The 24,006-nt window shown below is 41.0% G+C and overlaps 1 protein-coding gene across 1 annotated transcript in view; it reads right to left on the minus strand.

The window, feature by feature from the left end:
• LOC141128428 (vomeronasal type-2 receptor 26-like) overlaps nt 1-24,006 on the minus strand; it is a 181,648-nt gene that overhangs the window by 76,650 nt on the left and 80,992 nt on the right. The window contains exons 2-3 of the mRNA XM_073616104.1: nt 20,396-20,687; nt 13,700-14,482 (exon numbers count right to left, since the gene is read on the minus strand). Of these exons, the coding sequence (XP_073472205.1) occupies nt 13,700-14,482; nt 20,396-20,687 (1,075 nt within the window). The remainder of the gene's footprint in view (nt 1-13,699; nt 14,483-20,395; nt 20,688-24,006) is intronic.

The following is a 24,006-nucleotide window of genomic DNA, read 5'->3' on the forward strand; positions in this document are numbered from 1 at the left end:
TGCACTACCGCGCAATTGTTGTTTAAAGTGCGACAGTGCTGAAAACTAAAAATTGGTCTGGGAAGGAAGGGGGTGAAAATGCCCTGTATTGAAGTGGTTAAACAAACCCGTATCAATTTTGGTCTGACTCCAAAGACTTTTATGTGATCAAACCAATTGTTCCAATACGAGATTGGTTCCTGTATGTAGCCAATTATAATCTGAAAACATGTCAGCGACTACTGTACAAATACTTACAACATTACTGTGCAATGAGGGTTCTATTAACATAGATTTGGGCCTAGATGAATCTTTCCATATCGTAAAGTTACTTAAATCAATAATCCAATTTAATTTACTAATCACATCCATGCCTAAAATAGTCTCTGTATTTTGGCAACATCAGATATCTATCTTAAGTGAAAAAAGAAAAGTGTGTGAGTGTGGCGCTGTCCCAAAGTTGTAAAAGAAATGTCTGCATATATACAATTTTATCCAAAGTGTCACGTGTGTATTCCCTTAAGTGAAATATGTATGGCAGTTATTACCACTCCTGTGGGTTAAAGTGACTGCTGATTTAAACATAAGAAGCATAATGAGTGCAATAAATCGCATCCAAGGTGTCTAGTGCTATATTCCCTCAAAGGGAAAAAACAGTATTAACCACTGCTAAGAGCATGAAGTGGTCTATGTCTAAACACTAGAAAACACAAAATTGCAATAAATACATCACACGTGACATGCAAAAAGTTCTAAAGTGTCTGGTGCTAAATAAATAAATATTAAAATATTACTCTACAAACGTTGCAAATAACAAAGTGACAAGTGCCCTATAGAGAGGTCACTCTGAAAAGTACTAAAAACACGTGCCATGCAAATGGTTCTATGATAATAAACAGTTCATATGGGTATGTGCCCGGTGCACTATAAGTGAAAAAATGCGTCCGTTGTGGGATTCCTCAAAGCACACAACAGGTGTTAATCCAGTGCTGGTGTCTCGCATTGTGATTATGCAGAGACTCACCAGCTGTATATCCCCTGCAGGGGTAACGAGTAGTCACAGTATGTGCCACTGTGCAGCAGTACTTGGCAAGACCAGGACCAGGATGATATCATAAGGACATAAGAAGAAAGGATTCCATAGTGTGAAACCATTTAAAACCACTGTTTATTAGGTCAGATAAAAAGGGTACTCACATTGTAGTGGAAAAAATGAGCGGTGTACAATGCCTACAAAGATGTTCCTAAGCGTCAGCTTTGCAGGGAGATGTCAGCAAGGCGTTCAGTCAAAGGCCACGCCCTATGTACATTTCATCACACGGACTTCTATGGAGCGCTCCCGTAGAAGTCCGTGTGACGAAACATACGTAGGGCGTGGCCTTTGACTGAACGCCTTGCTGACATCTCCCTGCAAAGCTGACGCTTAGCAACATCTTTGTAAGCATTGTACACAGCTCATTTTTTCCACTACAATGTGAGTACCCTTTTTATCTGACCTAATAAACAGTGGTTTTAAACGGTTTCACACTATGGAATCCTTTCTTCTTATGTCCTTATGATATCATCCTGGTCCTGGTCTTGCCAAGTACTGCTGCACAGTGGCACATACTGTGACTACTCGTTACCCCTGCAGGGGATATACAGCTGGTGAGTCTCTGCATAATCACAACGCGAGACACCAGCACTGGATTAACACCTGTTGTGTGCTTTGAGGAATCCCACAACGGACGCATTTTTTCACTTATAGTACACCGGGCACATACCCATATGAACTGTTTATTATCATAGAACCATTTGCATGGCACGTGTGTTTAGTACTTTTCAGAGTGACCTCTCTATAGGGCACTTGTCACTTTGTCATTTGCAACGTTTGTACAGTAATATTTTAATATTTATTTATTTAGCACCAGACACTTTAGAATTTTTTGCATGTCACGTGTGATGTATTTATTGCAATTTTGTGTTTTCTAGTGTTTAGACATAGACCACTTCATGCTCTCAGCAGTGGTTAATACTGTTTTTTCCCTTTGAGGGAATATAGCACTAGACACCTTGGATGTGATTTATTGCACTCATTATGCTTCTTATGTTTAAATCACCAGTCACTTTAACCCACAGGAGTGGTAATAACTGCCATACATATTTCACTTAAGGGAATACACACGTGACACTTTGGATAAAATTGTATATATGAAGACATTTCTTTTACAACTTTGGGACAGCGCCACACTCACACACTTTTCTTTTTTCACTTTTTCCACTCATTCCACCCCCTGTGAAGTCAGCGTATGTGAGGGCAGCAGTCTATCAATTTAGGAATATACTTCCCACCTAGGCTTCTAATTACACCCATTAGTGCGGACTCCCTATTTTTTCTGTTACACATAGATATCTATCTTAGTTTCAAAAGTCCTGGAATTTCAAAAGCCACATAAGAAACTTTAATTGCAACTGTATTTTCTTTCCACTGAAACCAATTAAATTACATTTTGGAGAATTAATATTCACAGGTAATTTGTGTTTAGTTAAACTGAGTTCAGCTCCGTAAATCTATTAACCATTTAGTTGACCTACCATTTATTAAACCATGTACCCATGGCCTTCCACCTTCATCTATTAAAATTGGAGCAACATAATTTAATGTTGGAGGGGTCTCAGAAACTTTTTTCTTAAATCCTGATGGCGATGGAAGTAATCCATCTCTCTCTTTTCATTAATAGTCAATGTACTGATCTGTTTGACTTCTGAGGCATAAGGCAAATCAATCAACCTATTGTTTGGAGAAGGATAAATAAATTGCTCAAAAATGTCCTCATTTTCTAATTCCAAAGTTTTTCTTTGTGAATCGACTTTATATTTTAAACATTCTTTCTATACATAGCCACATTTCTTACAATGTAAGCAAGTAACATTTCCTATCTGCTCTGAAACTTTAGTTCCGCCTGTGACATGTATCTCACCATCTCTGGGTGTGGCCTTACACATGGCAACTCTCTGATCGCCATTTTCCTTTTGTTTGTCTAGACTTGTGCTTACTGCATCGTTATTCATTAATTTTGGTTTAAGCAAACCTTCATGATCCTGTTCATCTATTTCTATAGACCGCATATCTGGTACAAAAGACTTCTGTTTAGAGTTTGCATTATCATTACTCACTAAACTCTTTACTTTATTCAGGCAACTGAATATCTTTTTTTTGAATGGCACTTGACAAATCTTCTATCCGCTCAGCCAAACATACACTTTAATGCCCTGTACACACGGTCGGATTTTCCAAAGGAAAATGTGTGATAGGACCTTGTTGTCGGAAATTCCGACCGTGTGTAGGCTCCATCACACATTTTCCATCGGATTTTCCGACCCACAAAGTTTGAGAGCAGGATATAAAATTTTCCGACAACAAAATCAGTTGTCGGAAATTCCGATCGTGTGTACACAAATCAGACGGACAAAGTGCCACGCATGCTCAGAATAAATAAAGGGATGAAAGTTATTGGCCTCTGCCCCGTTTATAGTCCCGACGTACGTGTTTTACGTCACCGCGTTTAGAATGATCAGATTTTCCGACAACTTTGTTTGACCGTGTGTATGCAAGACAAGTTTGAGTCAACATCCGTCGGAAAAAATCCTAATATTTTGTTGTCGGAATGTCCGAACAAAGTCCGACCGTGTGTACGGGGCATTATTCTGCTGAGTCTCTGTTTTCCCTTTTGTACCAACAACATTCCTTTTATGGCAGTCCTGCTATCATTGTGTCATAAACTTTAATTAACTTTATCAAATTTATAACCTGTTTGCTGAATTTCTTAAAAGAAATTTTGATTGTTGTATTTTATTGGCCTGTAAGCATTCAGTGAACATGTAACTCCATGATTCATCATCTTTAACAAATTTTGGCAGATTTTTGAATTCTAATTTACTCTTGCTACACAATTCATCAATAAAATTCATTACTTACCAATGTAGAAACGACTTCCTTCATGTAACACGCGTTCCCTCTCTTAGCAGGAAATTACGTCATCAAGAAACAGGATTTTCTTGCACATGCACAAACGTCTCACCAATTTTGATAATTCTATGATTCCAAGTTCATTCAATGATGTCGAAAGTTAATTTGCTTTTTCTATTTCTCCTGAAAGCTTGACTGCATAGTCAATACTTGTGCTTGTATTCCCTCTCGGTAAGCGGAAGAAATAATTCAAAATTGTTCGATATTCGGACAAAATGAAGCTGGCACAGGCTTGCCAATGTTATAGTCTTGTTTTTACGGAAATAATAACGACATTTCAATAATTCATATTGATGAGGAAAGTTACAAGAAAGTATGTTCAGTTCTCGTGTAAAAACTCAAAAATTGATTTGAAAATAGCAAAATATTACAAGAACAATATCAAAGTATAGAATGTCATCAATAATGTATTATATTCTTAAGATGAAGATTGAATCAGATGTGTGTGTGTGTGTCTATGTAGATGTGTGAGAAGCTGTCCCAGCTTTCTTTAATGTCTCATGGTGTCTCATGTCTGCCAGCAAAACTCTTGTTCAACTTCTTTTACTCCTCCTAAATCAAACCCATGAAAATAGCCCCCACCTTCCTAAAAAGGGTTGGTTTGTCTTATAGTTCCACAGACTTCTAACTTCCAGTCTAACACCAGATGTTGAAATACAACACCATCTCTATTCAAGTCATTCCATGTGGAACATATACAATATAAGTTTCCTTTAACTTCTAAATCAAATACTACATATATCAGTAGGTACTTTATATATATTAATTTAAAATGCAATATTCTTATTAATATCCTAATCAAGAAATATTGTATATAAAGAAATGATGATCTTAACTAAAACATGAACCTTTACATCTTAAAGTATATGAATCCTTCCTTCTCATCTGTGATGGGGAGAGGTGAGAGCTCAGCTCAAGATTCCTAATTACAAACACATGTTTAGTTCTCCATAGGTATGTTTATAAAGCTTATAACCATGTATATCACTTTTTTCATACATAGAAGAGATATAAATATATATATATATATATATATATATATATATATATATATATATATATATATATATATATATATATTTATTTATATATACAATTCAATTATTATGTAAGATCTAATCCATTCATTCATTCATTCATTCATTTGTTAATAATGAATATTCTAACATGTACACCACCAGAAAAGTAGTAGCAACTGCACTATGGCTGCACTGTATTGTGTACTGTGTACACCACCAGAAGTGTAGTAGCAACTGCACTATGTCTGCACTGTATTGTGTACTGTGTACACCACCAGAAAAGTAGTAGCAACTGCACTACAGCTGCACTGTATTGTGTACTGTGTACACCACCAGAAGTGTAGTAGAAACAGTTCACCACGGAATGCACTGTAGATATAGGCTACACTGGATGCAGAGTGTATATGTATGTGTGTGTATGTATGTATATACATATATATATATATATATATATATATATATATATATATATATACACACACAGTGAGGACGGAAAGTATTCAGACCCCCTTACATTTTTCACTCTTTGTTATATTGCAGCCATTTGCTAAAATCATTTAAGTTCATTTTTTCCTCATTAATGTACACACAGCACCCCATATTGTTGACATTTTTGCAGATTTATTAAAAAAGAAAAACTGAAATATCACATGGTCCTAAGTATTCAGACCCTTTGCTGTGACACTCATATATTTAACTCAGGTGCTGTCCATTTCTTCTGATCATCCTTGAGATGGTTCTACACCTTTATTTGAGTCCAGCTTTGTTTGATTATACTGATTGGACTTGATTAGGAAAGCCACACAACTGTCTATATAAGACCTTACAGCTCACAGTGCATGTCAGAGCAAATGAGAATCATGAGGTCAAAGGAACTGCCTGAAGAGCTCAGAGACAGAATTGTGGCAAGGCACAGATCTGGCCAAAGTTACAAAAAAATTTCTGCTGTACTTAAGGTTCCTAAGAGCACAGTGGCCTCCATAATCTTTAAATGGAAGATGTTTGGGACGACCAGAACCCTTCCTAGAGCTGGCTGTCCGGCCAAACTGAGCTATTGGGGAGAAGAGCCTTGTGAGAGAGGTAAAGAAGAACCCAAAGATCACTGTGGCTGAGCTCCAGAGATGCAGTCGGGAGATGGAAGAAAGTTTTAGAAAGTCAACCATCACTGCAGCCCTCCACCAGTCGGGGCTTTATGGCAGAGTGGCCCGACAGAAGCCTCTCCTCAGTGCAAGACACATGAAAGCCCACATGGAGTTTGCTAAAAAAACACCTGAAGGACTCCAAGATGGTGAGAAATAAGATTCTCTGATCTGATAAGACCAAGATAGAACTTTTTGGCCTTAATTCTAAGCGGTAAGTCTGGAGAAAACCAGGCACTGCTCATCACCTGTCCAATACAGTCCCAACAGTGAAGCATGGTGGTGGCAGCATCATGCTGTGGGGGGGTTTTTCAGCTGCAGGGACAGGACGGCTGGTTGCAATCGAGGGAAAGATGAATGCAGCCAAGTACAGGGATATCCTGGATGAAAACCTTCTCCAGAGTGCTCAGGACCTCAGACTGGGCCGAAGGTTTACCTTGCAACAACCTTCCAACAAGACAATGACCCTAAGCACAGCTAAAATAACAAAGAAGTGGCTTCACAACAACTCCGTGACTGTTCTTGAATGGCCCAGCCAGATCCCTGACTTAAACCCAATTGAGCATCTCTGGAGAGACCTAAAAATGGCTGTCCATCAACATTTACCATCCAACCTGACAGAACTGGAGAGGATCTGCAAGGAGGAATGGCAGAGGATCCTCAAATCAGGGTGTGAAAAACTTGTTGCATCTTTTCCCAAAAAGACTCATGGCTGTATTAGATCAAAAGGGCGCTTCTACTAAATACTGAGCAAAGGGTCTGAATACTTAGGACCATGTGATATTTCAGTTTTTCTTTTTTAATAAATCTGCAAAAATTTCAACAATTCTGTGTTTTTCTGTCAATATGGGGGGCTGTGTGTACATTAATAAGGAAAAAAATGAACTTAAATGATTTTAGCAAATGGCTGCAATATGACAAAGAGTGAAAAATTTAAGGGGGTCTGAATACTTTCCATCCCCACTGTATATATATATATATTAGACTGTGTGTGTGTGTGTGTGTATGCATATGTATGTGTGTGTGTGTGTGTATGTATATATATATATTTATATTAATACACCACTTGAAATATATTAGAAATAGTACACCACGGAATGCACTGTAGATATAGGCTACACTGGATGCAGAATATATATAGATATATCTATCTATATATATATAGATAGATATAGATATATCTATATCTATATCTATCTATATATATAGATAGATATAGATATAGATATATCTATATCTATATCTAGATCTAGATATAGATATATATCTAGATCTAGATATAGATATAGATATATATCTATATCTATATCTATATATATATATTTGCAATAAAAAGTATGTGAACCCTTTTGGAATGATATGGATTTCTGCACAAATTGCTCATAAAATGTGATCTGATCTTCATCTAAGTCACAACAATAGACAATCACAATCTGCTTAAACTAATAACACACAAAGAATTTAAATGTTACTATGTTTTATTGAACACACCATGTAAACATTCACAGTGCAGGTGGAAAAAGTATGTGAACTCCTAGACTAATGAGATCTCCAAGATCTAATTGGAGTGAGGTGTCAGCCAACTGGAGTCCAATCAATGAGATGAGATTGGAGGTGTTGGTTACAGCTGCCCTGCCCTATAAAAAACACACACCAGTTCTGGGTTTGCTTTTCACAAAAAGCATTGCCTGATGTGAATGATGCCTTGCACAAAAGAGCTCTCAGAAGACCTACGATTAAGAATTGTTGACTTGCATAAAGCTGGAAAGGGTTATAAAAGTATCCCTAAAAGCCTTGCTGTTCATCAGTCTACGGTAAGACAAATTATCTATAAATGGAGAAAGTTCAGCACTGCTGCTACTTTCCCTAGGAGTGGGCGTCCTGTAAAGATGACTGCAAGAGCACAGCGCAGACTGCTCAATGAGGTGAAGAAGAATCCTAGCATGTCAGCTAAAGACTTACAAAGTCTCTGGCATATGCTAACATCCCTGTTAGCGAATCTACGATACATAAAACACTAAACAAGAATGGATTTCATGAGAGGATACCACAGAGGAAGCCACTGCTGTCCAAAAAAAAAACATTGCTGCACGTTTACAGTTTGCACAAGAGCACCTGGATGTTCCACAGCAGTACTGGCAAAATATTCTGTGGACAGAATCAAAGTTGAGTTGTTTGGAAGAAACACACAACACTATGTGTGGAGAAAAAGAGGCACAGCACACCAGCATCAAAACCTCATCCCAACTGTGAAGTATGGTGGTGGGGGCATCTTGGTTTGGGGCTGCTTTTCTGCATCAGGGCCTGGATGGATTGCTATCATCAAAGGAAAAATGAATTCCCAAGTTTATCAAGACATTTTGCAGGAGAACTTAAGGCCATCTGTCCACCAGCTGAAGCTCAACAGAAGATGGGTGTTGCAACAGGACAACGACCCAAAGCATAGAAGTAAATCAACAACAGAATGGCTTAAACAGAAGAAAATACGCCTTCTGGAGTGGCCCAGTCAGAGTCCTGACCTCAACCCGATTGAGATGCTGTGGCATGACCTCAAGAAAGCGATTCACACCAGACATCCCAAGAATACTGCTGAACTGAAACAGTTCTGTAAAGAGGGATGGTCAAAAATTACTCCTGACCGTTGTGCACATCTGATCTGCAACTACAGGAAACGTTTGGTTGAAGTTATTGCTGCCAAAGGAGGTTTAACCAGTTATTAAATCCAAGGGTTCACATACTTTTTCCACCTGCACTGTGAATGTTTAGATGGCGTGTTCAATAAAAACATGGTAACATTTAATTATTTGTGTGTTATTAGTTTAAGCAGACTGTGATTGTCTATTGTTGTGACTTAGATGAAGATCAGATCACATTTTATGACCAATTTGTGCAGAAATCCATATCATTCCAAAAGGGTTCACATATTTTTTATTGCAACTGTATTCAAGACTGACTGTGTGTATTTGTATATATATATATAGATATCTATATATATATAGATATCTATATATCTATATATATATATATAAAATCTCAAATACACTGCCACTAACTGAATAACCTGCCTGCTTAATCTAAATCACGCTATCTCTCAGTCCACACCAACAACACTACATAGGTCCTCCATGTTCGCATGTTCATACAAATATTTTGTCTGTTCGCAGGTTCTGGTGCAAACCGAACTGGGGGGGTGTTCGGCTCATCCCTATGCAGGAGGAGAGAGGAGTGAACATTAGAGAGGAAGTGATGTGCAGGAGGAAATAGGAGTGAACATTAGAAAGGAAGCGATGTGCAGGAGGAGAAATGGAGTGTATATACCTGAGCGTATATAATTGTCCCAGCAAGTTCTGCATAATTCCATTGGGCATCACCTACTTCCTATACCCCATCCAAGTTCAAAATCCCTGAATAAAACATGAAAACAAGCACATGGACTGGACTGTTTTTCTGTCTTGTCTGAGAGGTGAATGCAGGGCCAGGCAGGGTGACAGGTGGGCCACAACACTTAGCCCCGGTTCACACAGGGGCGGCACGACTGCCATGGCGACTTGCAAAACGACTTCTGTATAGAAGTCTATGCAAGTCACCCCAAGTCGCCCCCAAAGTAGTACAAGAACCTTTTTCTAAGTCGGAGCGTCTATTAGAAGGGTTCCATTGTACAAAACGGGAGGTGACTTGTCAGGCGGCTAGGTCGCCTGACAAGTCGCCCCTGTGTGAACCGGCACTCAGCAGCCCCTACTGAGGTACCACTACATATATATAGTACAGTTTAGAGTATGTAGTGCAGTCCTTGTAGTATATATAATACAGTGGAGAGTATACAGTGCAATCAGTGTAGTATATATATAATACATTGCAGCGTATATAGTGCAGTCAGTGTAGTGTGTATATATAATCCAGAGAATATAGTGCAGTGCGGAGTATATAGTACAGTGTATTGAAGTGGTTAAGGGGAACTCTATGACAGAATTAAGAAAAACAGTGTGGGGTCCCCCTTTGGATCTGGTATGGATTTTAAGGGGAACTCCATGCCAAAATTTAAAAATAAATTGGCATGGGGTCCCCCCAAAACCCGTACCAGACCCTTATCCGACCATGCAGCCTGGAGGTCAGGATGGGGGGGATGAGTGCCCCCCTAAACCATACCAGTCCACATGCCCTCAACATGGGAGGGTGGGTGCTTTGGGGCAGGGGTGCTCTGCGCCTCCAACTCAAAGCACCTTGCTCCCATGTTGATGGGGACAAGAGCCTCTACCCGACAATTCTGGCCATTGATTGTGGGGGTCTGTGAGCGGGGATCTTATCGGAATCTGGATGCCCCCTTTCAAAAGGGTATCTCACGCCCCTATGTGAATGGGTAGGGGTATATTGTAACCCTACCCATTCACCAACAAAAGTGTTTAAAAGTAAAAACAACAGACAGTTTTTGACAATTCCTTTATTAAAAAAATAAATAAAAAAGTGTCTCACAGTGTCCATCCATCTTCAATCATGCCGCCCGACGGACCTGAAAAATATATATTTTTTTTAAAAGCTCCGCCTAGATGGGAGGCCTCCTGGCGACCACTGTCTCTTGGATTTGACAGCTGTTATATAGGCAAGAGCGGGGCCACCCAGTGACCCTGCCCCCTTCTTATGCCAAGAGCGCCTCCCATGGCCTCCCATGGAGGCGGAGTTTTTTGTTTTTTTTTATATTTTTCAGGTCCATCGGGCGACGTGATTGATAATGGATGTACATCCCGGGACCCTTTTTTATTTATTTTTTAATAAAGGAATTGTCAAAAACTGTCTGTTGTGGTTTTGACATTTTGAGACTTTTTTTGGTAAAGGGTAGGGGTGCAATCAAGGAAATGTGGCGCTTGCTGCATAAATAATAATAAATATGTAAATGAATAACTAGTCAAAGTGATAAAACTAGTGCAAATATCGCAATGTGCAAAATATTAGCAACGATGCAAATAATTCCAATAATCCAATGTGCAAAATAACAAATAGCAAATGTGCAATTAGCAATATCCAATGTGCAAATAACAATCAGTGAATTAAAAGTATGTGCAAAAAATAATTTTTCCACGAAATATACGATTCATAAAAGAATATATTCAGATAAAAAGATAGTCCAGATATATTTAGTGAATCCACAACATGCAAATACAGTTCATCCCAGGTAAAGTGCAAAGTGCCAACATCCAAAGAATCTCCACCATGCACTATGTGCGACAATATAAAAAATAAAAAATATATATACCAAAAAATGTTGCTAATTCATCCAAAAATGTATGATTCATCCAAAAATATATATATATAATTATATAGTCCCAAATAAAGTACAAAAAGATAATCCAGATATTTTAGTGAATCCACAATGTGCAAATATAGTTCATCATAGATAAAATGTAGAGTGCCAATATCCAAAGAATCTCCACCATCCACTGTGTATGACACCGTTTCCCCCAGCCTCGCACCTCATAAATCCAATTAAAGAGCGTCTCTGATATTTCCAACACCAATCGATCCAAAATGGTGACCGATCGATTCCTAAGATGTTCCCAGCAGAGTCACAGTCACCAGGTAGAGCAGGCTCATAAGAATATAAAGGAAGGGGAAGGCTCCATAGTGTAGTATTTGAGCAAATAGTTTTGTTAAAACACAATAGTAGCTTAAAGTTTCAGTTGAAAAAACAAACAGCGTTACAAGCATAGGAACTTATGGTCTCGGCCGCGACCGTAAGTGACGTCACCCAGCTCTCTCCCTCAGAATCCTTCCAGATTCCGATAAACCCCCCGCCCGCAGACCCCGACAACCAATGGCCACGGTTGTCGGGAAGAGGTTTTTGTCCCCATCAACATGGGGGCAAGGTGCCTTGGGGTGAGGGTGAGCCTGGTATGGTTCAGGAGGGGGGGCGCAACCTCGTCCCTCCTATTCTGACCTCCAGGCTGCATGCTCGGATAAGGTTCTGGTATGGATTTTGTGAGGGAACCGCTGCCAATTTTTAAAAAAACTTTGGCGTGTTATTCCCCCTAATATTCATAGCAGACCTGAAGGGCCTGGTATGGACTGGGGGGGGGCTACACTGTTTTTTCCCTGATTTTACATTACAGCTGCGAGCGAGTTTAAATGACATTTTTTTCCTTTAGAAATGTCATTATTGCTGCAGCATGTTCTACACATCGCCACTTTACAGGCAGTAGAAGGGGACCCCCCAGGCATGATATTAAACCACTTAAGCCCCGGACCATTTGGCTGGCCAAAGACCAGAGCACTTTTTGCGATTTGGCACTACGTCGCTTTAGCTGACAATTGCGCAGTCATGCGGCATGGCTCCTAAACAAAATTGATGTCTTTTTTCCACACAAATAGAGCTTTCTTTTGGTTGTATTTGATCACCTCTGTGGTTTTTATTTTTTGTGCTATAAATAAAAAAAGAGCGACAATAAAAAAAAAAAACACATTATTTTTTACTTTTTGCTATAATATCCCCCAAAAATATATAAAAAAACATTTTTTTCCTCAGTTTAGGCAGATATGTATTCTTCGACATATTTTTGGTAAAAAAATTTGCAATAAGTGTTTATTGATTGGTTTGCGCAAAAGTTATAGCGTCTACAAAATAGGGGATAGTTTTATGGCATTTTTATTAATATTTTTTTTTTTGCTAGTAACGGCAGCGATCAGCATTTTTTATCATGGCTGCAACATTATGGCGGACACATCGGACAAATTTGACACATTTTTGGGACCATTGGCATTAATACAGAGATCAATGCTATAAAATTGCATTGATTACTGTAAAAATGTCACTGGCAGTGAAGGGGTTAACCACTAGGGGGCGGGAAGGGGTTAAGTGTGTCCTAGGGAGTGATTTTAACTGTCTGGGGGATGGGCTAGCAGTGACATGACACTGATCACTGCTCCCGATGAGAGGGAGCAGACGATCAGTGTCCTGTCACTAGGCAGATTGGGGAGATGCTGTGTTTACACTGACATCTCCCCGTTTTTCAGCTCCATGACATGATCGCGGGCACCCGGTAGACATCGGGTCTGCATGTCCTATGGTAACGGTCACTGAGCTTGCAGCAGGCGCGTGCACGGCGGAAAATTCAAAGTAACATACAGGTACGTTACTTTGCCCAGCCGTGCCATTCTGCCTACGTATATGTACAGGCGGCGGTCAGCAAGCTGTTAAAGGAATATTTTCATTTTTATTGTTTCACTTTAAGCATTATTAAAATCACTGGTCCTAAAAAACCTGTTGTTTTTGTTTTTTTTGCATTTATACATGTCCCCTAGTTAGTACCCGAGTCTCCATACACTTTTTATGGCAATAACTTGCACATAAGCCTTTAAAATGAGCACTTTTGATTTTTCATGTTCATGTCCCATAGACTTTAATAGGGTTCGCATGTTTGCTAGAACTTTTTGCCTGTTTGCGGTGTTCTGGTGCGAACCGAACCGGGGGTTGTTTGGCCCATCCCTATTAACCACCAACCCTCTTTGCCAATTCCTCCACTGGCTTGCGCTCACCCAACAAATACATTTCAAACTAACTTTACCTGATTAAATCTGTTAATGTTAAAACGGTGATTAAACTTGTTGAAAATATGTATAGCTTCAGCCATAGCTTTTACTGCAATATACACTCGGAGAGATTCTCTGAAAAGCAAATCTTTGTCAATTCTTGAAGCCATAATTCTTAATAGACTCTGACGAGAAATAGGAATGTTTTGGAAATAAATATTTGCTCCATTTTGAGTTGATGTTACATTGTAAAATGTAATGATCAGATCATCGATCAGCTGCTCAATTTGTGAATGTCTTGACAAAAAATTGGCATCAAACATAATTTCATCTCTAAGAATTTGTGGATCAGAAAGCTGTAAAGACAAACTTGTTATAGAACCTATGAAAACAGTTGTCAGAATGATTCCATTTAAAGTCCAGCCAGGGGGAAAGATAAGAATATTGTTTCTATTGATCTGAGTGTATTCAGAAAGGTAATTCCCAGCATTGCTTGTGAAGGAACCACAAATTATTAAAACGTTACATCGTACTTTACTAAGTGTGTCTCTCCACTGATTTCTTGTAGCAGAATTTGCAGTTATTCTTTTTTCAAAAGCCACACAAATCTCCTGGGAAGCCAAATGTCTCTTCAGAATTTGTGCTTCATTCTCTCCGGCATCATTGTCTGAAAAAAGTATTCCAACCCAATTCCAGACAAAATGCTTCACTAGTTTGGTAATTGCTAAATAATGGACATAATCATTCTGAACGGTCCTGAAAACATGCGGGTAAATGAGTCTGTCACTTAATGAGTAATCGGTGGCCCCATAGCTAATCTAAAAAGAGGAGGATTAACTATAAATTCTAATGTTGATATATTTGCAGATTACATTCATATCCAGCTTCCACTAAAGTTATCATTTGAGACCATACTGTACAAATATATAAAAATACAATTGATCTTTCCGATTAAATCAGCTAAATACGTTCCATATGCATCATATGCATATGCATCAAAACAAAGATGTTCAAAGTCTTACAGAAACCGGAGTAGTCAAGCCTGGCCCCTGCCAGCATGCTGTAGAGAAGGATGTTTGCTCTTTGCATTGAAACAGTGGTCTGCCTGAAGACGTGTAACGTGCCCCCTGTTGTGTCATTTTTATAGCTCTCTAATCAACAGCAAGGTTCATAATAATTATATGCCAAAGCTTGGACTTATCAGTGGGTATGTTGAATCTTATTTAGAAAACATTGACCCCTTTCTGTAGAAGGCTGGCAGGGGACAGACTTTCCTACTCAGGCAAAATTATGCATAACAGTGGCTTTGCTAGGGGGTGGCTTCTATGGCTATAGCCCTGAATCTGGGGCCCAAAGCCCCAAGTCTGCTACCGGGTGCAGCCACCCATGCTGTACTCCTGCTGCAGCAGTCCTGGCTTCTGCTCGCCACTGACTGACATTCCTGTGGTGGATGGTTGCTAGGACCACCCAGCATCTAGCAACCAACTATGTGACTCCACCCTCTCAGGAATTCAGCGGAGAGAGGAACTTTCATCGCTTGCATTCCTGTCCTGGGCTGGCTGCTGCCACACCTCCCGGCTCACTGTCTCCTCAGTGGTTGCTATCAACCAATCAACCAGGTTTTTCTAACTCCACTCCCTCCCAGTGGGAAACCTTCTCATTTAGACATGGCTGCTGCCAGCGCCCAACCTCCCCCTTCACACATTGTGAATTTAAAGAAGGTAAGAAACTTTAGGAGACTTATATTTAATGCTAGAGGAAGAGCAGCTCTGGGGACCCTGATGTAAGGGGGTGGCGCTCTGGGGACCCTGAAGTAAAGGGCGGGCTCTCTGGGGACCCTGATGTAACATGGAGGTCTCTAGGGACCCTGATGTAAGAAGGGGAGCTCTCTGGGGACCCTGATGTAACAAGTAGGGCTCTGGGGACCCTGATGTAAGGAAGGGGATATTTAGGGACCCTGATGTAACAAGGAGGACTCTGGGGACCCTGATGTAAAGAGGGGGGCTCTCTGGGGACCCTGATGTGGGGAGGGGAGCTCTCAGGGAACCCTGATGTAACAAGGAGGGCTCTGGGGACCCTGATGTGGGGAGGGGAGCTCTCAGGGGACCCTGATGTAAGGAGGGAAGCTCTCTGGGGACCCTGATGTAAAGCGTAAGACTTTCCTTACTTTGCTGCTATGGGCTCTAGCCCCAGATCTTTTGTAGACCTAGCAACGCCCCTGATGCATAACCAGAAAAATTATACTAATCAGGAGATCTATAAAACAAAAAGAATCTGCGCTGGCAACTCCCCAAGTGTATAATTGTGTGAAAGTGATATTTTGAGTTTTATATCAAAAAGCATATATACCATATGATGTTGCACAGAACCACATTTAGTGGATATTATATGGAGATGTACTAAGAACTGTGCATAAAACTACCAAACTATGTGAATAAAAATAAATCAATAAACGTAAATTTTGTGATCTAAATCAATTCACTCTTGGACGCTATGCGACTAGAAAGTCACTAGACTGTTATAGAGATAATCCCATACATTTGTGAGTGACAATAAATTAATCTCTGAAGAGTAAAGAATATGTGAATCAAAAGTCATAAATCATAACATAAAGTCTGTTAAATTAGACCGTTCCTTCACAGGATGACAATCTGCAGATTTCAAACTTGATTCATTCAAAATAATAGATTCCAAATAACAGATAAGGCTGATGCCGGTAATGCTTGAGAGGAGGCTTTAGAGATCACAACCCTCGCATTCCATCAGAAAAAAGAAGAAGAGAAGACACATAGCATAAAACCTATGACACCGTGAGATCACCTGCGCATAAAAGCGCTACTCACGGAACCGATGTGCAGAGCAGGCATTCAGATAGTTTAGTCGGTGTTCGCTGCTGTGCGGCGTGCGTTCCACCAACTCCAGGAAGTGATGTCACTGGTTCTCAGGTTTACAAGCGTGGGCAGGATGTTACGTCATCAGGACGTACATCGGTTCCGTGAGTAGCGCTTTTATGCGCAGGTGATCTCACGGTGTCATAGGTTTTATGCTATGTGTCTTCTCTTCTTCTTTTTTCTGATGGAATGCGAGGGTTGTGATCTCTAAAGCCTCCTCTCAAGCATTACCGGCATCAGCCTTATCTGTTATTTGGAATCTATTATTTTGAATGAATCAAGTTTGAAATCTGCAGATTGTCATCCTGTGAAGGAACGGTCTAATTTAACAGACTTTATGTTATGATTTATGACTTTTGATTCACATATTCTTTACTCTTCAGAGATTAATTTATTGTCACTCACAAATGTATGGGATTATCTCTATAACAGTCTAGTGACTTTCTAGTCGCATAGCGTCCAAGAGTGAATTGATTTAGATCACAAAATTTACGTTTATTGATTTATTTTTATTCACATAGTTTGGTAGTTTTATGCACAGTTCTTGGTACATCTCCATATAATATCCACTAAATGTGGTTCTGTGCAACATCATATGGTATATATGCTTTTTGATATAAAACTCAAAATATCACTTTCACACAATTATACACTTGGGGAGTTGCCAGCGCAGATTCTTTTTGTTTTATATATTTTCAAAGTGTTAGCACTTTTTTCATCTAGCAGCTGCAACACATGAATTAGTTTTTAATATAATTTATTTATTTGCGAGCGCTGTGTTTTTTATCTATTTATAATCAGGAGATCTGACACTACCCTGGCTTTACTTGTGATCTGCTTGCTCTGGATCACTGATTCTAGCTAAACAGAAAAGCCAGTTTACAAGCATATTCAGAAAGAGGCCAGCAAAGGATAGTCTACATGTGTCTCACATTACATGTGCATACATACAGTATGTATCTTATATGTGTAATTTTAAAAGCTAAGAGCAAACTGGAAATTAATCAGAGAGGCCAGTAAATGCAGTACAAGCTCTAATACCTCTTTGCATTGATTCAGCAAAGACAGATCAAAGTAACCCACACACAGACCTACAAATAAGCTTCAAAGGACTTTAAAAACTGCTAATTAAGTCCTTTTAGCAGCAATTGCCTGGAAAAAAGTGGCAGAAGCAGAGATGGAGTGCACAAGTAATAACTAGGGATGGGCAAACGGTTCAGCCTGAGCATAAGTTAGGGCTGAACTTTGGTTATTCGGGTGTTCGGCGAACACCAAACAATATGCGGTGTTCATGGCAAATTCAAAAGTCGCGGAACACCATTAAAATCTATGGGACACTAACATGAAAAATCAAAAGTTCTCAATTTAAAGGCTTATATACGTAGACTTCAATGGTGTTCGTTTGTTTGTCCAAATTTTTTGCCTGTTTGGATGTTCTGGTGCGAACCGGTGGGGTGTTCGGCCCAACCCTAGTAATGACTAGACTTGCCCCCACACTTGATCAAAAAAAAAAAAAAATGGTCTCTACAAAAAACAAGTCTGTCATTGTGTGCCTTCTATTTTGTATGATACATTTACTATAAACTAAAATATACCAATTGATCCTGACAGTCACTTCTTCCTGCATGTTGGCAGTGGCAATGATCTGCAGGCTTTTCTACATTCTACAGTGTTGCCACAACCTGTGAGCATGCTCCAGGTATCTATTGCTTACCCTGTTCTCTGTACAATATGGGTAGTGGTTGGGACCTCTGCACTGCATTGCCACCACTTGTGTAAATGCACCAGGCGTCTAAGGTACTTATCTCTCTGAATGGGCCTGGTGGTGGGCAGGACCTCTTCTATGCTGTGAACAGTAATGACAGGGGAAGCCACTGTAAATAAACCCCTACTCACCCCATCAAACAGTGCTGTTGGTGAAGTAGGCAAATGGGAGCCTAACTGAGGTGGATAAAAGTGTAATATTAATAGTGGCTCCTATTCTATAGCCCAGCCCCCACCACTATAATTGGTAGCCACTCCTGGAGGTTTTCTTAATTCTCTGCCCCTAGACCTCCAAGCAGCAGGAGAATAGGGGACTGAACAGTCACATGACCATAGATGAAAGCCCTAAAAAAGGCTAATTGCGTTAGATTTTAATTATGAAAATTAGTGATGGTGTCAGGTTTGTATTCATTTGTTTGCCAGACTGCATTTGCAAACACTTTAACTTTCACAGACTGGCATATTTTTATAAAATGTACAGTGGGGATGGAAAGTATTCAGACCCCCTTACATTTTTCACTCTTTGTTATATTGCAGCCATTTGCTAAAATAATTTAAGTTCATTTTTTTCCCTCATTAATGTACACACGGCACCCCATATTGACAGAAAAACACAGAATGGTCCTAAGTATTCAGACCCTTTGCTCAGTATTTAGTAGAAGCGCCCTTTTGATCTAATACAGCCATGAGTCTTTTTAGGAAAAGATGCAACAAGTTTTTTCACACCCGGATTTGAGGATCCTCTGCCATTCCTCCTTGCAGATCCTCTCCAGTTCTGTCAAGTTGGATGGTAAACATTGGTGGACAGCTATTTTTAGGTCTCTCCGGAGATGCTCAATTGGGTTTAAGTCAGGGCTCTGGCTGGGCCATTCAAGAACAGTCAGGGAGTTGTTGTGAAGCCACTACTTCGTTATTTTAGCTGTGTGCTTATTGTCATTGTCTTGTTGGAAGGTAAACCTTCGGCCCAATCTGAGTTCCTGAGCACTCTGGAGAAGGTTTTCGTCCAGGATATCCCTGTACTTGGCCGCATTCATCTTTCTCTCTATTGCAACCAGTCGTCCTGTCCCTGCAGCTGAAAAACACCCCCACAGCATGATGCTGCCACCACCATGCTTCACTGTTGGGACTGTATTGGACAGGGGATGAGCAGTGCCTGGTTTTCTCCACACGTACCGCTTAGAATTAAGGCCAAAAAGTTCTATCTTGGTCTCATCAGACCAGAGAATCTTATTTCTCACCATCTTGGAGTCCTTCAGGTGTTTTTTAGCAAACTCCATGTTTTCATGTGTCTTGCACATGAAAACATGGCCCCGAATGGTGGAGAGTTGCAGCGATGGTTGACTTTCTACAACTTTCTCCCATCTCCCGACTGCATCTCTGGAGCTCAGCCACAGTGATTTTTTGGTTCTTCTTTACCTCTCTCACCAAGGCTCTTCTCCCCCCGATAGCTTAGTTTGGCTGGACGGCCAGCTCTAGGAAGGGTTCTGGTCATCCTAAACATCTTCCATTTAAGGATTATGGAGGCCACTGTGCTCTTAGGAACCTTAAGTGCAGCAGAAATTTTTTGTAACCTTGGCCAGATCTGTGCCTTGCCACAATTCTGTCTCTGAGCTCTTCAGGCAGTTCCTTTGACCTCATGATTCTCATTTGCTCTGACATGCACTGTGAGCTGTAAGGTCTTATATAGGCAGGTGTGTGGCTTTCCTAATCAAGTCCAGTCAGTATAAATGAAGGCGTAGAACCATCTCAAGCATGATCAGAAGAAATGGACAGCACCTGAATTAAATATATGAACGTCAAAGCAAAGGGTCTGAATACTTAGGACCATGTGATATTTCAGTTTTTTTTTAATAAATCTGCAAAAATGTCAACAATTCTGTGTTTTTCTGTCAATATGGGGTGCTGTGTGTACATTAATGAGGAAAAAAAAATAATTTAAAGGATTTTAGCATTTGGCTGCAATATAACAAAGAGTGAAAAATTTAAGGGGCTCTGAATATTTTCCGTCCCCACTGTATATTGTTGCTTCTGTTGACTTAGAATAGTATTACAAATATACAAGTAGTTTTCACTCACCTGTGTGTATCTGTACAATCCGAGGATTTGGGAAATTGGAATTGTAGTAGATGAATGGTGATCTCCAATAACACCAGCCAGCTTGCCTTGTCCTTTACAAGAATAATTAGGAAATGTCCCATTTGGTCCAGATAAGATCTGCATAACACTCTGTACACCCTTCCTGGGTTCCAACCATGAATCATATAGATGGAAGCCTAGAGTGATATTGGGTAAGATGTCTGGATCCTGGTTAATTTTTTCATTTGCAGAAAGGAAAGTTAGGAGGTTCATGTAAAACCGCAAAGAGGAGCTACAAAACAGTAAGTTAATAATTTCTGTATATATGTAACTTTTTTTTAAATAGTCATACATGGGATCAGCTTAACATTACATACAGAGGGAAAACGGAAAATTGAATACTCACCTTTCCGTAATTTTCCTTTCCTGGTGCCTGCCCATGGCAGGTTGGTTGGTTGCTCCGCCCCCTACCAACCCACAGGACCACTTTAACTCTATAAAAAAGAGTTGCTCCCCTCAGTCAGTATTCTTGTAACTAGATCTCATAACGCTAAGGATCATTGAAGGGAGGGTGTATACTGCCATGGGCAGGCACCAGGAAAGGAAAATTACGGAAAGGTGAGTATTCAATTTTCCATTTTCCTGGTGCCTCCCATGGCAGCATACCCATGGTAAATAACTCGCTTACAGGAAGGGTACTGCAATAAAGAAATTTAATAAAACAAAAAAGCTACAGTACAGATGACTGCAAGGTCCTTTACCCAAACTCTCAGGAAGTAAGGACTGCTGGGTCTACACTATAGTGGGACATGAACGTGCTGAAGGATGACCAGCTGACCGCTCGACAAATTGTCTCAGGGGAGACCCGCGCCAAAGCTGCCCAGGAGGAGGCTATTCCATGCGTTGAGTGCGCATTGACCGCATCTGGAACTGGGAGACCACTAGCCCGATATGCTCTTTGGATTAACCTTACAATCCAGGTTGCCAAGGTCGTCTTGGATGCCGCCATTCCCTTCCTGGCACCTTTTGGGATGATAAATAGCCGTTGAACTGAACTGCTGCGTCAAATTTAGGTAGTGACTTAGTGATCTGGCTATATCCAACTCATACAGTTTTGTGGAGGATGGATCCTCCCCGAATGCTGGAATAACCCACTCTTGGTTTGGATGAAAGACTGAAGGTACTTTAGGGATGAACTGATGAATAGGCTGTAACACCACCCTGTCTGGGAAGAAGGTAATGTAGGGTTCTTGTAACCCTAATGCTTGGATCTCTGATACCCTGCAACCTGAAGTGATGGCGACTAGAAAGACTGCCTTCAGAGAAATATCCTCCAGGGTGCATTCTTCTGTGGAAGCAAACAGAGGTTTTGAAAGGACACTAAGCACAATAGTCAAATCACATCTGGGGTATAGCGTCTTTCTGGGAGGCCTCAATCTAAGAACTGCTTTCAATAAACGTTCCACAAGAGGGTCTAGTGCCCACCGGGTATCTGTTAGAGCTGAAAGGGCTGAAACCTGGACTTTAAGCGTGTTCAGGCCCAAACCTAAGTCCAATCCACTCTGTAAAAAGAGGAGTATGCTCTGGATTCCGGGGTTTAGAGGATCGAAATGTTTAGTCTCTGCCAACTCTGTAAACTTTCTCCGAACTCTATAGTATGTAGAATTTGTAGATGCTTTTCTGGCCTGCAGTAGTGTTTGAATGACATTATGCGAACATCCTAACTCGCCCAACCTCTTCCGTTCAACTTCCAGACCCTCAAGTCTAGGATCTCCCTGGGTGCGGGTGACAGAACTTGCCTTGAGACAGAAGGTTGTCTATGCCTGGAAGGGGAAGCGGTTTGCACAAGGCCATCTTGACTAGCAGCATGAACCACGATCTCTTGGGCCAGTATGCAATCACTGCCAAAATTGTGATCGCCTCTGTTGTTAGGCGTTGGAGAAACCTCAGTATCAGTGGAGGTGGGGGGTATGCGTATGCCATCTGAAAGTTCCATGGTTGGGTTAGAGCATCCACCCCTGCTGACTTTGGAGATGGGGATCTCGAAAAGAAAAGCGGTGTCTTTGCATTGAGCGGGGAGGCAAATAGGTCTATTTGGGGAGTGCCCCATTGCTAGCATATCCAGGAGAAGACCCTCGGATTCAGAGACCACTCGTTGTGGCTGAAAGATCTTGACAGCTGATCGGCTAACTGGTTCTCTGGCCCTGGGATATATGAGGCCCGTAGGTTGACTAGATTCCTCTTGGCCCATGTCAGAATGGGTGTCACTCCGTTCAGGAGGGACCTGCTGTGCGTTCCCCCTTGATTCTGAACATAGGCTACTGCCGCTTTGTTGTCCATCTGGAGAAGGAAGGATTTGCCCCGAGGAAGATGGCCAGAGACAAGATTGCTAACCAAGCCGCCCTTAGCTCCAAGGTGTTTGATACTACCTCTGTTGCATTGAATTGCCATCTGCCCTGTACCAACTGGTCTTGGTAATGTGCCCCCCATCCTAACTGACTTGCGTTTGTCGTCAGAACAGTCCATGGGATGGGGCCAAGGGGACAGTGAAGCAGAAGGTTGGATGGCCTTGTCCACCACCAAAGGCTGGATTTCATTGCAGGCGTAATTAATATCCTCTGATCTAGGCTATTTTTCTTTCACTGTGATAAAAAGCCCACATGGAAAGTCCGTAGATGCCCTCTGGCCCATTTCACCATAGGTATGCATGAAGAGAGGGAACCGAGCAGGCTCAGACAGTCTGACACTGACATGGAATGGCTCGCTAGTGCCCTTTTCACCTTCCCTATCAATGAAGGGATCTTTTCTGCCGGGACTAAAACTGCTCTTCCTGGAGTGTTGAAGAATGCTCCTAGGTAAGTTATCTCCTGTGTGGGCGTAAGTTGACTTTTGGCGTAGTTGATTAGCCAACCAAACTTTATCAGTGTGTCTAGGATCAATTGCACGTGTATCACCAAGGTCTGTCTGTGCTGGGATAGAACTAGAATATCGTCCGTGTAGTACTCGAATCCCCTTCTCTCGAAGAGGAGCCAAGATCGCTACTAGCACTTTGGTGAAAGTTCTGGGCGCTGTTGAAATCCCGAAGGGAAGGCATTGGAACTGAAGATGTAAGTCGCCTATTCTGAACCAAAGAAAAGGTTGAAACTGAAGGCGGATAGGTATGTGAAGATATGCATCCTGAAGGTCTATGGACGTCATCCAATCTCCTGGCTGAACGGATAGAATAACTGTGTTTAAAGACTCCATTTTGAAATGTTCATATGCCTGTTCAGTCTCTTCAGGTCTAGCACCGGCCTCCAACCCCCCGATTTTTTAGGGACCAAGAAGACCGGGGAATAAAAGCCTAAGCGTTTCTCCGAGTCTGGAACTGGTACCACTGCCTGCTGGAGAACAAGCATTTTGACATATTGAAGAAGGGCCTCCTTCTTCTCTCTGGAGGTTGGAATCTTGATGGACTGAAAGGAATAGAGGGCAGGCTGCCTTTTGAATCTCCAGAAATGACCTTGACAGACCGTAGACACTGCCCTCTGGTCTACACAACTTCCACCCAAACTGGGGCAAACGCCTTTAGACGGGCTCCCACTGGACTGGTTTCGGTGGGGAGGGTGTCA

The sequence above is a fragment of the Aquarana catesbeiana genome, linkage group LG01, assembly GCF_042186555.1.
Source record: "Aquarana catesbeiana isolate 2022-GZ linkage group LG01, ASM4218655v1, whole genome shotgun sequence".
Lineage (NCBI taxonomy): Eukaryota > Metazoa > Chordata > Amphibia > Anura > Ranidae > Aquarana > Aquarana catesbeiana.